Raw genomic sequence first — 15717 nt, 5'->3', positions numbered from 1 at the left:
GCAAACTGTTAATGATACCAGTCTGCAGTCTAGGATTATAAGCAAGAGCCCCTGAAACTGCAATATGAAGTCTCACCCTTGGGGTGGATGTACAGCCCAGGACCCTTTCCCAGTAGGGACTCCAGATTGCTGTTAACAAGGGACTTCCAGCCTGTTCAAGTCTAGATGTAGATTGGCCCAATTTGGTGGTGTATGTGTTGTTAATTCTCTCTGTTTCTATTTCTCTTCTTTTAATTATTGTATGTTGAAACTGTCAATCTTCCATAAAAATTTGAAATTGTTTATGTATGTAATACCATGTGATTTCTTGTGTTAATGAGTCCTTCCAACCTGAAAGGAAAGTAAAACTTTCAGCAAAAAAGTGCGTTAAATTTAAAAACAATTAGCAACATTACAATAGCAGTCTGTCTAAAATATTTTATAGGGATGGATAAAAGATATATAATCCAAGAATGTAAAGTAGAAAATGAAAGTCACCTTCTCACAATTTCAGCTCTGAAGTTACCATTATTAAACATGCCGCCACACATGCACAGCCTCCCGACCAGTGATTTATTACAATTAATGAGTCTACCCTGACAGACTGGATACAGACTCAAAAGTATGAAATACGTTGCTAAATCTACTCATTCAACCTTCCCCTCAAGAAACCAGTTTGCACCAATCTCCTGGGGACTCCGATGGTAAAGAATCTGCCTGCAGTGCAGGAGACTCACATTGGATCCCTGGGTGGGGAAGATCCCCTGGAGAAGTGAATCGCTACCCACTCCACTATTCTCGCCTGGAGAATTCTATGGACAGAGGAGCCTGGCACACTACAGCCCATGGGGGTCACAAAGTGTCCCGCACGACTGAGGGACTAACACACGCTCTAACAGTAAAGGGGAAATAAGGAGAGCAATAATAAATGTTCTTTGTAGAAAATCTAAAAATAGAGAAAAGGAGTAGGAAGAAATTTAGTTTGTCAACCCCAATAGAGTCAACACTATTTGCACGTGGTGAATTGAATTTCAGACTGTAATTTCTACTATTTTAAAGAGCCTACAGGTAGAAATTTCCTGTATTGGCAAAGCACAAAATACAATGGCTTTGCCGGTAAACAATTCCCTCATGGTCCTTTTCCTCAGGAATTGAAGTGAGTAATCTTTTATCTGTTTGGATTTTTGAAAGAGCAAGTTAGCGTTCTCATCTCCATGGCAACTCTTTACGTAGTGATTGATAGCGACCGCATCCACTAGAGTCTTTTCATTTGACATTTCCAACCAATCGGGTGGAAGCTGGGGATTAGGGGCGTTTCCACTAGTATCTGCCTTACGTCGGCAGTGCGTCATCAGTCTGCGCCAAGGGCACCGTTGGCCCGCTCCGTTCAAAGAGTAGTAGTGCTGCTTCCGCGGCAATGAGTTGTGTCCGGGCGGCGGCGGCTTGCTGCCTGTGGCGACTGCGCACAAGCGCCCTGCAGCCCCTCTCAGGTAAAGGGGAGGCCTGAACGCGATCGCGCGCGGGGCTGAGGAGCCCAGGAATTTTCTCCTTAGGCTTAGGTCGGAGAGGTCACGGGGCGGGTAGACGTTCACACGTCACAGGGCTGCGGCGGAGGGCGACTGAGCGGCTGGAAAAGCGGCGCGAGGCGTGTAATCGGCCGCGGGGCCCGCCGGGCCGAAAGGGAGTGGGTTTTCCGCTGTGACGTTCTGGCGAGCCCATTGGGCGTCCGTGCGTTTGGGGGCAATGACGTAATTTCACGCCTGTTCTGTGACGTCATGGCAGGTGTGGTAGGGGTTCCGGGCTGAGAAGAGTTGGCAATCTTGAAAGTTTAGTGTACTGGTGCGGGGGTGGGTGGTCCTTGCAGCTTTCGCTTATGGCCTTGTAGGTGGCCCTACGACCGGCAGCGTGGGCTTCCTCCCATACGCCCGCCCCACTCCAGAGCTTGGTAGAAACGCAGATTCTCAGATCGCTCCCCTAACCTACCGGATCTTAACAAGCCCTTGGAATGACTAGTGTGCATTTGCAAGTTAGAGAAGCACCGGAATGTTGGAAGGAGCATCGAATTGGAGTAGGGAGGATTGGGCTTAGATTCTGACTCGTCTTTTCCTCATTTATCCGAACTGCCTCAGAAAACTGAGGTCATTTTCTCAAAGTTAAACCATTTGTGTACCAACGTCAGGATTTTTGCTTTATAACAATACCACTGATATTTTACCACTGATATTACTAGAGTTTTTTTTTTTTTTTTAATATCCCTAAACCGTATTCCTTTTTAAAATTAGAACATTGGAATCTAGATCCCTAGGTAAACGGAAAACCAGTATCTCTTGTCCCAAGAAAAAAATCATAAAAGTACGCTGAAAACAAGTTATTGTATTAAATACTCTTGTCTACCACGGTTTGAACTAAAGACCAACTTTTTTCTCGTAAGAAAGGAAAATTAACAAGTGTTAGGAAGATTTTAAGATATGTCAGCTGTAAACTGAGACAGTCTCCTTGATAAAATCAAAAGAGTTGGAAGAGAATCAAGTTGCTCAGTCGTGTGTGCGACTCTTTGCGACCCCATGGACTGCAGCACACCAGGCTTCCCTTGTCCATCACCAATTCTGGGAGCTTGCTCAGACTCCTGTCTGTAGAGTCAGTGAAGCCATCCAACCATCTCATCCTCTGTCTTTCCCTTGTCCTCCTGCCTTCAATCTTTCCCAGTGTCAGGGTCTTTTCCAGTGAGTCAGTTCTTCACATCACATGGCCAAAGAATTGGAGTTTCAGCTTCAGCATCTGTCCTTCCAGTGAATATTCAGGACTGATTTCCTTTAGGATTGACTGGTTGGATCTCCTTGAAATCCAAGAGACTCTCAAGAGTCTTCAACACCATAGTTCAAAAGCATTGATTCTTCCGTGCTCAGCGTCCTTTATAGTCCAACTCTCACATCCATACATGACCACTGGAAAAACCATAGCTTTGACTAGACAGACCTTTGTTGGCAGAATAACTTCTCTGCTTTTTAATATGCTATCTAGGTTGGTCATAGCTTTTCTTCCAAGGAGCAAATGTCTTTTAATTTCAGGGCTGCAGTCAGCATCTGCAGTGATTTTGGAGCCCAAGAAAATAACGTTTCTCTTCTGTTTGCCATGAAGTGATGGGACCAGATGCCACGATCTTAGTTTTCTGAATGTTGAGTTTTAAGCCAGCTTTTTCACTCTTTTCTTTCACTTTCATCAAGAGGCTCTTTAGTTCTTCGATTTCTGCCATAAGGGTGGTGTCATCTGCGTATCTGAGTTTATTGATATTTCTCCTGGCAATCTTGATTCCAGCTTGTGTTTCATCCAGCCCTGCATTTCACATGATGTACTCTGCATTTAAGTTAAATGAGCAGGGTGACAATATACAGCCTTGACATACTCCTTTCCCAATTTGGAAACAGTCTGTTATTCCATGTCCAGTTCTAACTGTTGCTTCTTGACTTGCATACAGGTTTCTGTATGTGTGTATGGAAGAGAATAATTATTAACTAAACAACATCATAGCCACTTAAGATCTTTTCATATATGACTTGAAATATCCTAGGTGCCATCACTGGTATATGTTTCACATTTTAGGAAATTACGAATATAAAATGATGCACTTGAGAGCTTTTAGCAATGGGCCTCAATTTTATTATTTCTCAGTTTTAAAGTGTGTGACAGTACAGGCAAAACTCAGGATTGTTGAAGATGAATTTTAATGCTCCTTCATTCTTTTTCATTTATAGTTACTCTGCGTCCTCTGTATCTTTTTATTGTCGTGATAATAAGAAAGGTTTTATTATTGTGTTTCTCCGAAAAAGGAAATAACCAGATTGTTCCCAATTTTATATGTAATAAATGGCAATTCGGAATTGTTAAAAAGTCTGTGTTAGAGACAAGATAGGTATTTTATGATTCTAGTTCTGTGTTCTGTCTATGGTCCATCTCATACTTTTTTTTCTTTTCCATTATGGCTTATTACTAGATATTGAATATAGTTTCCTGTGCTATATAGTAGGACCTTGTTTATCTAGTCTTTTAAAAAACGTCTTTGATGTGGACCTTTTTTATGTCTTTATTGAATTTGTTGCAATATTGTTTCTGTCTTATGTTTTGGTTTTTGGCTGTGAGGAAAGTGGGATCCTAGCTCCCTGAGCAGAGTTCAAACCCATGCTGCCTGCAATTGAAGGCACAGTTTTAACCACTGGACTGCCTTATTTATTTTACATATAGTAGTTTGTATCTGTTAATTCCAAACTCTTAATTTATCCCTCCCCCACCTCATTTCCCTTTTGGTAACCAAAAACTTGTTTTCTATGTCTGTGAATCTGTTTCTTAAATAAGTTCTTTTGTAAACTTCATAGTTCTCATTTTAGATTCCACACATAAGTGGTATCACCTGGTATTTGTGTTTCAGTGCCTTCATTTAGTATGATAATCTCTAGATCCATGCATGTTGCTACAAATGGCATTATTTCTGTGTGTGTGTGTGTGTGTGTGTGTGTGTAGATAGACCACATCTTCTTTGTCCATTCATCTGTCAGTGGATATTTAGGTTGCTTCCATCTCTTGGCTGTTGTAGTCTGCTGTGAACATTGGGGTGCATATGTCTTTTCCAATTATAGTTTTGTCCAGGTATATGCCCAGGAGTGGTATTACTGGATCATATGGCAACTCTGTTTTTAGTTTTTTGAGGAACCTGCATACTGTTCTCCATGGTGGCTGCACCAGTTTACATTCCCACCAACAGTGTACAAGGGTTCCATTTTCTCTCCAACACCCTCTCCAGCATTTGTTATTTGTAGACTTTTTTTTTTTTTTAATTTATTTTTATTTATTTATTTATTTTTATTTGTAGACTTTTTAATGATGGCCATTATGACTGACTGGTGTGAGCTAGTACCTCATTGTAGTTTTGATTTGTATTTTTCTAATAAGAAATGTTGAGCATCTTTTCATGTGTCTGTCAGCCATTTGTATAGCTTCTTTGGAGAAATGTCTGTTTAGATCTTCTGCCTGTTTTTTTTAGTAGATTGGTTTTTTTTTTTTTTTTTTTTTTTTTTTGAGCTGTATGAGTTGTTGGTATAATTTGTAAATTAAGCCTTTGTTGGCTGCATTGTTTGCAAGTATTTTCTGTCTGCAGGTTGTCTTGGCATTTTCCTTTGCTGTGCAAAAGCTTGTAAGTTTGAGTAGGTAGGTCCTATTTTATTTTTGCTTTTTTTTCTATTGCCTTGGGAGACTGACCTAAGAAAACATTGGTACTGTTTATGTCAGAGAATGTTTTGCCTATTTTCTCTTTTAGGAGTTTTGTGGTATGTCTTATTTATTTATGTCATAACTTACATTTTGAGTTATCTTTGTGCATGCTATGAGAGCATGTCGTAACTTCATTGATTTACATGTGGCTGTCCAGCTTTCCCAGCACCACTTGCTGAAGAGACTGTTTTTTCCTCATTGTATAGTCTTGTCTCCTTTATCAAAGATTAACTGGCTAGGTGTGTGGGTTTATTTCTGGGCTTTATTCTGTTCTATTGATCCATTTGTCTGTTTTTGTGCCAGTGCTACTGTTTTGATTACTGGAGCTTTGGAGTATTGTCTGAAATCAGGGAGGGTTATTCTTCCAGCTTTGTTCTTTTTTCCCAAGCTTGCTTTGGTAATTCTGAGCTTCATGGTTCCATACAGATTTTAGGATTATTTGTTCTAGTTCTGTGAAAAATGTCATGTGTGATTTGATAGGGGTTACATTAAATCTGTAGATTACTCTGGATAGTATGACCATTTAAACAATATTTTTGCAATCTACAAAGCATCCAAGCATCCATCTGATACTTTTTAAAGCCACCTCGCAGAGATTGTGACAAGATAGAGATGGCGAATATTAGGTTACCTCACCCTCCACACGTACCTCAAAAAGCGTTTATTAGGTGCCTGAATCTGGAAAAGTGTTGCAGTGCTAGGGAAAAATCAAATATGTTTTTAATAGAATTATAACTCTACCCGTCAAAAGTCAGCTGTGTGTTTGAACTCAGGCTCATCTTATGCACTCAATCCTTTGCTATTTCGCAGTAAATGGTTTCTTAAAAATTAATATTGAGGAATTTCCTGATGATCCAATGGTTAGAACTTGGCACTTTCACTGCTAAGGGCCCAGTTCAATGGTTCAGTCCCTGGTCTGGGAATTAAGATCCCACAAGCCACTCAGCTTGGCCAAAAAAAAGAAAGGAGTATTGCTTATTTTAAAAGTTCTTTCTTATTAACACATTTTGTGGTGGGAGTAACAAAATGAAAGAACAAGCAAACAAGATTATTTTAAGAAATAGAGTCATCTCGCTACTTATTTATTTATGGCTGCCCTGGGTTTCTTGCTTTGCACAGGCTTCCTCTAACTGCAGCGAGTCGGGGCTGCTCTCTGTTGCGGTTCGAGGGCTTCTCGTTGCAGTGGCTTCTCTTGTTATGGAACACAAGCTGTAGGCGGGTGGGCTTCAGTAGTTGTGACTTGGCTCTAGAGTACAGGTTCAGTAGTTGTGACACACAGGCTTCGTTGCCCTGTGGTGTATGGGATTTTTCAGAACCAGAAATCGAACCCATGTCCCCTGCCTTCCCAGACGGATTCCTAACCACTGGACCAACAGGGAAAGTCCCATCTCATCATTTTTAATTTTAACTTTTGAACCTGATCTTTCTACAAGGAGGCTAGGCCTTGGACTTGGAGGAAAAACTTGGCACAGGTTACCTTGACTTTGTCCAGTGTCTCCAGTTGTTCTCCACATAGAAACATGGTCATGGAGGGACTTCCCTGGCAGTCCTGCAGTTAAGACTGCACTTCCGCTGCAGGGGGCGCAGGTTCAATGCCTAGTAGGGGAACTAAGATCCTGCATGCAGCATGGCCAAAACAAAACAAAAGGCCATGGACCACAGTGATCTGCTGTCTGATAACATAGATCTGAGTGGTACCTTACACCTGGCAGAACGTGGAATCCAGCCAGTTAAGTCAGGCATGCTCAGTGAGATGAAGCAGGTTCTGTGGAAGAATGGATCAAAGTTGGGACACCATGCTTCAGACCCCCATATCCACTGCTCCTTTGTCTAGAGTGAGGCATTTAAAATCCTCAGCCTGAAAAGTTCAAACACAGAACTATCTCAGACTTTATCAGGCCTACCCCATCACTTTGTGTCCAAAGCACTCAAGCCTTTTTTAATGGAAAAAGAAAAAAAGGCTATAGATGTATGAGAATGAAACTTTTCTACACATTTTGTGGGTGTTCCTTAGCCTAAATGAAAGGTATCTACTAGACAGGTGGTAGTCATACATAAGAGCCATGAAGCACATCTCAAAATGCTATCAATACAGCCAGAGTTCACATTACCAACTAAAAGGTCTAAGTCTTTACTTCCATATATGCAAAATAAGTTAACACCTTATACATCTAAACATGTTATAAAACTATTCTCTTAGGGGAGAGAACTTTGGGAATGCTCTAATACAAGCCTCAGAGATTATAGTCAAGGTGTTAACTATTTGGAGATTTTTTTAAAAGACAAAATCTAATCTATCCTGAAGAATTTACGTTTTGAAAGCAAGAAGAGTTCAGTTGAATCAAGTACCAGAATGAGATGAAACGTAAATGCTAGGCCAAATTCTTAAAGTCAGATGCTCATTGGCACAGATACTTTTAGTAAGAGATATTAAATCTACAGTTCTTAACCTTGGCTGCAGAGAACATTTGTGCACAGAACTTTTTAAAAGCATCATCCCCCAGGGATCAACTGGGGAGGAGCATCCATGATTCTGGGAGCCCCCTAGGGATTGTGTGCAGCCAGAGTTGGAAAAGAAGCAGGTGTGTGAACTGGGGAACCATGCCCATCCAGAGACAGCGGCCGTGTTAGCTGCCTAGGAAGAAGACGCCATCAGTGTTTCTAGATCGTCATACACTTCAAGTGAAGTCAGGCTCCAGATCTTCAGTTAAATCTTCTCTCCTTTAAATACTGGTAACTAATTTACTTTACAAAACAAAACTACACACTGCTGTATTTAAAATGGATAACCAACAAGGACCTACTGTATGGCACATGGAACTCTGCTCAATGTTATGTGGCAGCCTGGATGGGAGGGCCGTTTGGGGGAGAATGGATACATGTATATGTATTGCTGAGTCCCTTCCCTGTTCGCCTGAAACTATCACATTTTTTGATAATCGGCTGTACCCCAACACAAAATAAGAAATTTAAAAAACAAAGCCACAAATCACTACAGGTTAAACAGAGTACATTTGTAGGCATCCCCAACCTATGGGGAGCTTATTTGTGACCTCTGCTGTAAGATGCCTCTTTCTTCTATGAAAGGAAACTTCTCAATTTTACCCAAGAGTAATGGAGAATAAACACTTGCATTGCAGCTTACGGAAGAAGAATCAGTGTCAGATTTTGCAGTTCGAGAATGACCTTAGACAACATCAATAGGGAAGCTGTGGATCGAATAATCCGGGTGGATCATGCAGGTGAATATGGAGCGAACCGCATCTATGCAGGGCAGATGGCTATCCTGGGTCGGACGAGCGTCGGGCCGGTCATTCAGGTGGGCACCTCTTGATCTCTCAGTAATGAATCACACTGGGTCATGCATTGTCAAGGGAGGTACTGTTGTCCCCAAGATAGGGAAAATTGCTTATGGGGTGGGGGTGGAGGAGTAAAAAGCATATTATTCTTTTTTATAAAGCGCAGACAGACATAAACAGATTTATAGTACATAAACAAATATATTGTCTACCTGTAGTATTAAAATTTCATGGGGGGGGGCAATAAAAAAGGATTAAGAGTCATTGCATTCACTCAAAGCACCAGTTGTAAGACCTTGTGGTCCCACCCCTAGTAGACCCCAGTGGAGATATTTTATATTATAGGCTGAGAGGCAGATTGGACAGGCCTGGGCTTCATAGTCACACAGATCGAAGTTCACATTCCAGCTCTCTCCCACCTCCTACCTGTGTGAGCTTGAGGAAGTCACGTGACGTGTTCTGTGTCTGCAAAAGGAGCTGACACAACATCATTTTGGTGAAGAATAAATGAGCTGGTGTAGAGCAGCTAATACCATGCCTGGCATGTTTTAGACACTTAGCACAAGTTAGATTGCCTGCTCTGAGTACTTGGGCAAGTTACTTAACCTCTCTGTGCGTCACTTCCTTCATCTGTATAGTGAGGATAATAACAGTTTGTCTTTCACAAAGCAGTTGTGCAGATGAAGTCAAATATGTATGTAAGCTATTTGACAGTACCTGGCTATGGGACATACTCTTTTAAGTGTTAGCTCTTATGATCATTCTTCCTTTTTCCTTTGATGTAAATGATATATTTCTGGCTGTCTGAAAGGATATCATATGAAAGGTAATATTCTGCCCTCCTAAGTTTGAAATAGGCTACACATCTCATGTCTTTGGGGGTGCACTGTGGATTTGAGCAACTTCGGCCGGCTCTGCGGTTCGTAGTCTGCTTGGAATGGAGATAACAGACACTTCTCTTGGTTTGCTGTCTCTCTTCCCCGTAATCTGATATTTAGGGCTTTTCCTTCTATGATTCAAGGGGACTGGGGGAGGTAGCAGTTCTCATCATTCTCCCCATTGTGCTTCCTTTACCGACGTGAACAGGGCATGTGGCTTCCTTACTATGTAGCAGGTGGTCTCTCTGAAATGTCTTTGTTCTTATGTTTCTTACAGAAAATGTGGGATCAAGAAAAGGACCACTTGAAAAAGTTCAATGAGTTGATGGTTGCATTCAGGGTGCGGCCAACCATTCTGATGCCCTTTTGGAACGTGGTGGGGTTTGCACTGGGTACGTGTCTATCTGGGAGAGCCTGTGTGAGCCTAGGGATCTGGGAGGATTGAATCGGTAAATAACCCCTCTACAGTTCTTGTTATGTCCTCTTACAACCTTATAATTCATATTCTAAAGTTAAATTGATTTTTTTTTGCTTAAATTAAGATAAAACCTTAAAATCAGTACTTTTATAAATAGAAGATACATTGAAAATAACTACAACAGAGAGGAAAAAGGCTAGAGTAATTTGACTGTGGCCAGATGAAGTTCCCTAATGAAGGTTCTAAACTTGGGATCTGCTCACTCTTAAAAAGAGTCAGGGAATTCCCTGGCAGTTCAGTGGTTGGGACTCAGCGCTTTCATTGCTGAGGGCCCAGGTTCCAGCCTAGGTGGGGAACGAAGATCCCACAAGCCCTGAGGCACAGCCAAAAGAAAAAGGGAGAGTCAGTGATACAGAAGAACCAAAGAACCCCAGTGAAGACTTGCTCCTGCCATAATCAGAAGGTTAGAAAAAGCACTGAGAGAAGAACATTCTTACTGTGTGATTCAGTTTGAATCACCACACTGTCATCTGGTACCGTGGTTTTCAAGGATGGCAGGTTGCTCCTGAGGACACTTGGCAACATCTAAAGACAGTTTTGGTTGTTGCAACTGGGGATGCCACGGGCACCTAGTGGGTAAAGGTCAGGGATCCAGCTAAACATCCTACCATGTTCAGGACACTCCCCCACAAGGAATTACCCAGCCCCAGGGTGCCAGGTGACAAACCCTGACCTGGTCTCCATCCCCAGTGGTGTCAACCCCACCCTTTACCTCCTGGATCTGACCATTCCAGGCGCTGGAACTGCCCTGCTTGGGAAGGAGGGCGCCATGGCCTGCACGGTGGCCGTGGAAGAGTCCATCGCACACCACTACAACAACCAGATCAGGACGCTGATGGAGAAGGAGCCTGAAAAATACGAGGAGCTTCTGCAGGTATCTGACCATGCTCTGGAAGGGTCTGCCGGGGGCAGGGGGAAGGGCAGATATGCAGTTTGATAAGAGGACCAAAGTGGGGTGTTGGGGACTAGCACTGCCTCGGAAACCTGGGGCAGCAGCTCGTTTGAAAGGCGTGCAAACTGAGGCGGCTGTGGGCCATGTCACGTGCTCGGGCGCAGCTGGGACTCAAACCCGCGGTTCCTGAGCCCACACCTGTATTCTCTCTGCCTCTGGATCATTGTTAGATCCTGAGCAAAGACCATGAGCACAGATCCTTCATGTTAAGTAAATGAGTATCCTCAGAATAATAAATAAGTATCCTCAGAAATTTTGTACAGAAAATAAGAGAACTGTTTAATTTTTTTGTTTTAAGTCAGTGGCCACCCACCTGTCTCTGTAAATAAGTTTTTCTGGAACACAGCTGCACTCATTTGTCTGCATGTCCATGGCTATTGTTCCCTCTAGGGTGGCAGAGTTGAGTCATCATGACAGGGACCTTACAGCCCAAGAAACCTGAAGTACTGCCTCTGGGCCTTTGCAGGAAAAGTCTGCCTACCTGTGTCTTAGCTGGTAACATGAGGCTTTGGCCACCAAAGTAAGTCAGAACAGTGGGGAGTTGGAAGGCTGACTTGTTTCAATTTCTTTTTATTTAACCAGGTGATCAGGAAATTTCGAGATGAAGAACTTGAGCACCATGACATAGGCCTCGAACATGACGCAGAACTGGTGGGGACCCATCTTTACTTTTTGCTTGTGGTGGTACTTTATTTGGAAGGTTGAGGGACAGGAATGTTTCTGTTTCCAGAAAGTTATAAAACGACCGTCAGAGAAACAGAACCCATATCCATCAGTTCAGTTCAGTCGCTCAATTGTGTCCAATTCTTTGCAACCCCATGGACTACAGCACACCAGGCTTCCCTGTGCATCACCAACTCCCAGAGATTGCTCAACTCAGGTCTGTTGAGTCGGTGATGCCATCCAGCCATCTCATCCTCTGTCTTCCCCTTCTCAACTCCTGCCTTCAGTCTTTCCCAACATGAGGGTCTTTTCCAAGGAGTCGTTCTTCACACCACCTGGCCAAAGCATTGGGAGTTTCAGCTTCAGCGTCAGTCCTTCCAGTGAATGTTTAGGACTGATTTCTTTAGCATTGACTGGTTGGATCTCTTTACAGTCCAAGGGACTCTCGAGAGTCTTCTCCAACACCACAGTTCAAAAGCATCAATTCTTTGGTGCTCAGCGTTCTTTATAGTCCAACTCTCACATCCATACATGACTACTGGAAAAACCATAGCTTTGACTAGACGGACCTTTGTTGACAAAGTAATGTCTCTGCTTTTTAATATGCTGTCTGGGTTGGTCATAGCTTTTCTTCCAAGGAGCAAGCATCTTTTAATATCATGGCTGCACTCGCCATCTGCAGTGATTTTGGAGCCCCCCAAAAATAAAGTCTGTTATTGTTTCCCCATCTATTTACCATGAAGTGATGGAACCAGATGCTGTGATCTTAGTTTTCTGAATGTTGAGTTTTAAGCCAACTTTTTCACTCTCCTCTTTCACTTTCATCAAGAGGCTCTTTAGTTCTTCTTCACTTTCTGCCATAAGGGTGGTGTCATCTTTGTATCTGAGGTTTTTGATGTTTCTCCCAGCAGTCTTGATTTCAGCTTGTGCTTCATCCAGTCCTGCATTTCGCATGATGTACTCTGCATTTAAGTTAAATAATCAGGGTGACAATATACAGCCTTGACCTACTCCTTTCCCATATTGGAACCAGTCCGTGTTCCATGTCTGGTTCTAACTGTTGCTTCCTGACCTGCATACAGATTTCTTAGGAGGCAGGTAACGTGGTCTGGTATTCCTATCTCTTGAAAAATCTTCCACATTTTGTTGTGATTAACATAGCCAAAGGCTTTGGCGTAAGTCAGTAAAGCAGACGTAGATGTTTTTCTGGAACTCTCTTGCTTTTTCTATGCTCCAAAAGATGTTGGCAATTTTATCTCTGGTTCCTCTGCCATTTCTTAATCCAGCTTGAACATCTGGAAGTTCTTGGTTCATGTACTATTGAAGCCTGGCTTGGTGAATTTTGAGCATTACTTTGCTAGTGTGTGAGATAAGTGCAGTTGTGTGGTAGTTTGAACATTCTTTGGCATTGTGTTCCTTTGAGATTGGAATGAAAACTGAGCTTTTCCAGTTCTGTGGCCACTGCTGAGTTTTCCAAATTTGCTGGCATATTGAGTAGAGCACTTTAGCCGCATCATCTTTTAGTATTTGAAATAGCTCAACTGGAATTCCATCACCTCCACTAGCTTTGTTCATAGTGATGCTTCCTAAGGCCCACTTGACTTCACGTTCCAGGATGTCTGGCTCTAGGTGAGTCTTCACACCATCATGATTATCTGGATCATGAAGATCTTTTTTGTACAGTTCTTGTGTGTATTCTTGCCACCTCTTCTTAACCTCTTCTGCTTCTGTTAGGTCCATATCATCTCTGTCCTTTATTGTGTCCATCTTTGCATGAAATGTTCCCTTAGTATCTCTAATTTTCTTGAAGAGATCTCTAGACTTTCCCATTCTATTGTTTTCTTCTATTTCTTTGCACTGATCACTGATTTAGGTCATACCTGAATGGTCTAAGAAAGTAGTGGTTTTCCCTACTTTCTTCAGTTTAAGTCTGAAATCTACAATAAGGAGTTCATAATCTGAGCCACAGTCAGCTCCTGGTCTTGTTTTTGCTGACTGTGTAGAGCTTCTCCATCCTCAACTGCAAAAAATATAATCAGTCTGATTTTGGTATTGAGCATCTGGTGATGTCCATGTGTAGAGTCTTCTCTTGTGTTGTTGGAAGAGAGTGTTTGCTATGACCAGTGCATTCTCTTGGCAAAACTCTGTTAGCCTTTGCCCTATTTCATTTTGTACTCCAAGGCCAAATTTGCCTGTTACCCTAGGTATCTCTTGACTTCCTACTTTTGCATTCCAATTTCCTATGATAAAAAGGACATCTTTTTTGGTTTAGTTCTACAAAGTCTTGTAGGTCTTCATAGAACCGTTCAACTTCAGCTTTTTCAGCATTAGTGATTGAGCATAGGCTTGGATTACTGTGATATTGAATGGTTTACCTTGGAAATGAAGAGAGATAATTCTGTTGTTTTTGAGATTGCACCCACGTACTACATTTCAGACTCTTTTATTGACTATGAGGGCTACTCCATGTCTTCTAAGGGATTCTTGCCCACAGTAGTAGATATAATGGTCATCTGAGTTAAATTCACCCATTCCAGTCCATTTTAGTTCACTGATTCCTAAAATGTCAATGTTCACTCTTGCTATCTCCTGTTTGACCACTTCCAATTTACCTTGATTCATGGACCTAACATTCCAGGTTCCTATGAAATATTGTTCTTTACAGCATTGGACATTAGTTCCATCACCAGTCACATTCACAATTGGGCGTTAACAGAACTGCTTGACAGAAGGCAAGTAAATGCCTTGCTCCAACTGGGAATCATTTCTTGCTTCCTTATCCTATTCCCCAGCACATTCCCTCTTTCTGGTGAGAAGCTGGTTGGGTCAGATGTTTTGGCTGTAGCAAATGTATTCCAATCTTTTGAAAAGGATTTTTTTTCCCCCTGTTAAAATAAATCATTTCTTAGATCTTATTACTTATCCAGAGAAGTCCCAACCCTGCCATGCTAGACTTGTACCTTACAATGGAAGGTGAACATAGAATGGATTTCTTTGGTTTGCTTACTGTTGTTTTTATTTTAACAGGCTCCAGCATATGCTGTTCTGAAGAGTGTTATCCAGGCTGGGTGCAGAGTGGCGATATATTTATCAGAAAGACTTTAAAGTACGTCCACTTTTCCTTGTGTATAAGGATAATAGTAATTTAACAGGTGACAGTGGCAGAAAAGGAAATGTACAGTTATTGTTCTGTGAGTTTGTTAATAAATTATGAGAGTTTTTTTCGTTAATAAAACTCTCCAGTTTTGATTGTTCTCTGTGCTGCTTCATGGCCATAAGGCTGACAGTTTACCAGGTGTGTTCAGATTACAGCAAATGAAGCTGGTTCTCATTTGGTCTATAAATTTTGTTCTAAAGCAACAAGTATGAATCATTAAGAAAGTAACATATTGAGAGAAAAAAAAGAGTTTACTGGTAACACAAAGTAATTTAAGACAGTGATGTTTAAAATGAACAAAGCAAGACTGTTTCAGGTAAGCAGAAAACTGACGTTTTTATTGTGAAATGTGGGTTGAGGGCAGGTTACTCCCATCAGAGAATATACTAAATTGTGGGTTATTTGTGAAGTTGAATTACAATCATTTCCCTAAAAAATGGAACAAAATGAACTATAATTTTCATACTTTGTTGAAATCCTTTATGATTTACAAATTTTAAATAATTTGTGGGAAAAAACCTAGATCAGTGGTTCTCTTCTCTGGCTGCACATTAGGGTTCCTGAAGAGCATTTTAGAATTTTTCAGATTGTGAACCAAAAATTCTGACTTCATAAGGGGGGAGCCCAGGATCACAATGGTTTCGAAAGTGCCCAGGTGATTCTAGGCTGAGTCAGGGCTGGGAACCCCTAGACTAGATTGTCAGCTTCTTGTGGTGAAGAATCATGTCTTTGGGTCTCTGCCTCCTGCCTAGCACCCTGTGTTTAATCACCACCTTGCTTCAGGGCATCCTGTTTTGAAGGACAGCAACACTGGGATAAGTTTGGACTAGTCCTCTATAACCTCTCTTTTTTCCTAAACCAAACATGCATTTAATCTTATGTGAGCAAGTGAATCAGTCTTCTGGTACTAATTGCAGTAAATTAAACATGGGAGAGAAGGGTTGAAAACAACTGAATTCTAAATTCTTGCACTAGGTTACAAACAGATGTCTGTTGAAAGGCCAAGTTTCTACTCAGTTGTTGCCTGTCTCCATTATTTTATTTTATTT

General features: G+C 41.7%; 1 protein-coding gene across 3 annotated transcripts; it reads left to right on the top strand.

Moving 5' to 3' along the window:
• Nucleotides 1–1324: 1324 nt before the first annotated feature.
• COQ7 (coenzyme Q7, hydroxylase) lies at nt 1325–14758 on the top strand. Of its 3 annotated transcripts, none has more exons than XM_043456312.1 (6): nt 1325–1469; nt 8382–8560; nt 9696–9810; nt 10631–10770; nt 11431–11499; nt 14539–14758. In XM_043456312.1, the coding sequence occupies exons 1-6, from the start codon at nt 1397–1399 to the stop codon at nt 14614–14616; spliced, it is 654 nt and encodes a 217-aa protein (XP_043312247.1). In that variant the 5' UTR covers nt 1325–1396; the 3' UTR covers nt 14617–14758. The 3 variants fall into 3 exon arrangements, with proteins under 3 accessions (XP_043312247.1, XP_043312248.1, XP_043312249.1); XM_043456313.1 differs by lacking the exon at nt 1325–1469 and adding an exon at nt 1583–1761; XM_043456314.1 differs by lacking the exon at nt 1325–1469 and adding an exon at nt 7432–7974.
• Nucleotides 14759–15717: the final 959 nt, after the last annotated feature.

The sequence above is a fragment of the Cervus canadensis genome, chromosome 32 (genome assembly GCF_019320065.1).
Source record: "Cervus canadensis isolate Bull #8, Minnesota chromosome 32, ASM1932006v1, whole genome shotgun sequence".
In the NCBI taxonomy this organism is placed as follows: Eukaryota; Metazoa; Chordata; class Mammalia; order Artiodactyla; family Cervidae; genus Cervus; species Cervus canadensis.
The sequence above is the reverse complement of the archived record's forward strand: the minus strand, read 5'-3'. Positions and strand labels throughout refer to the sequence as shown.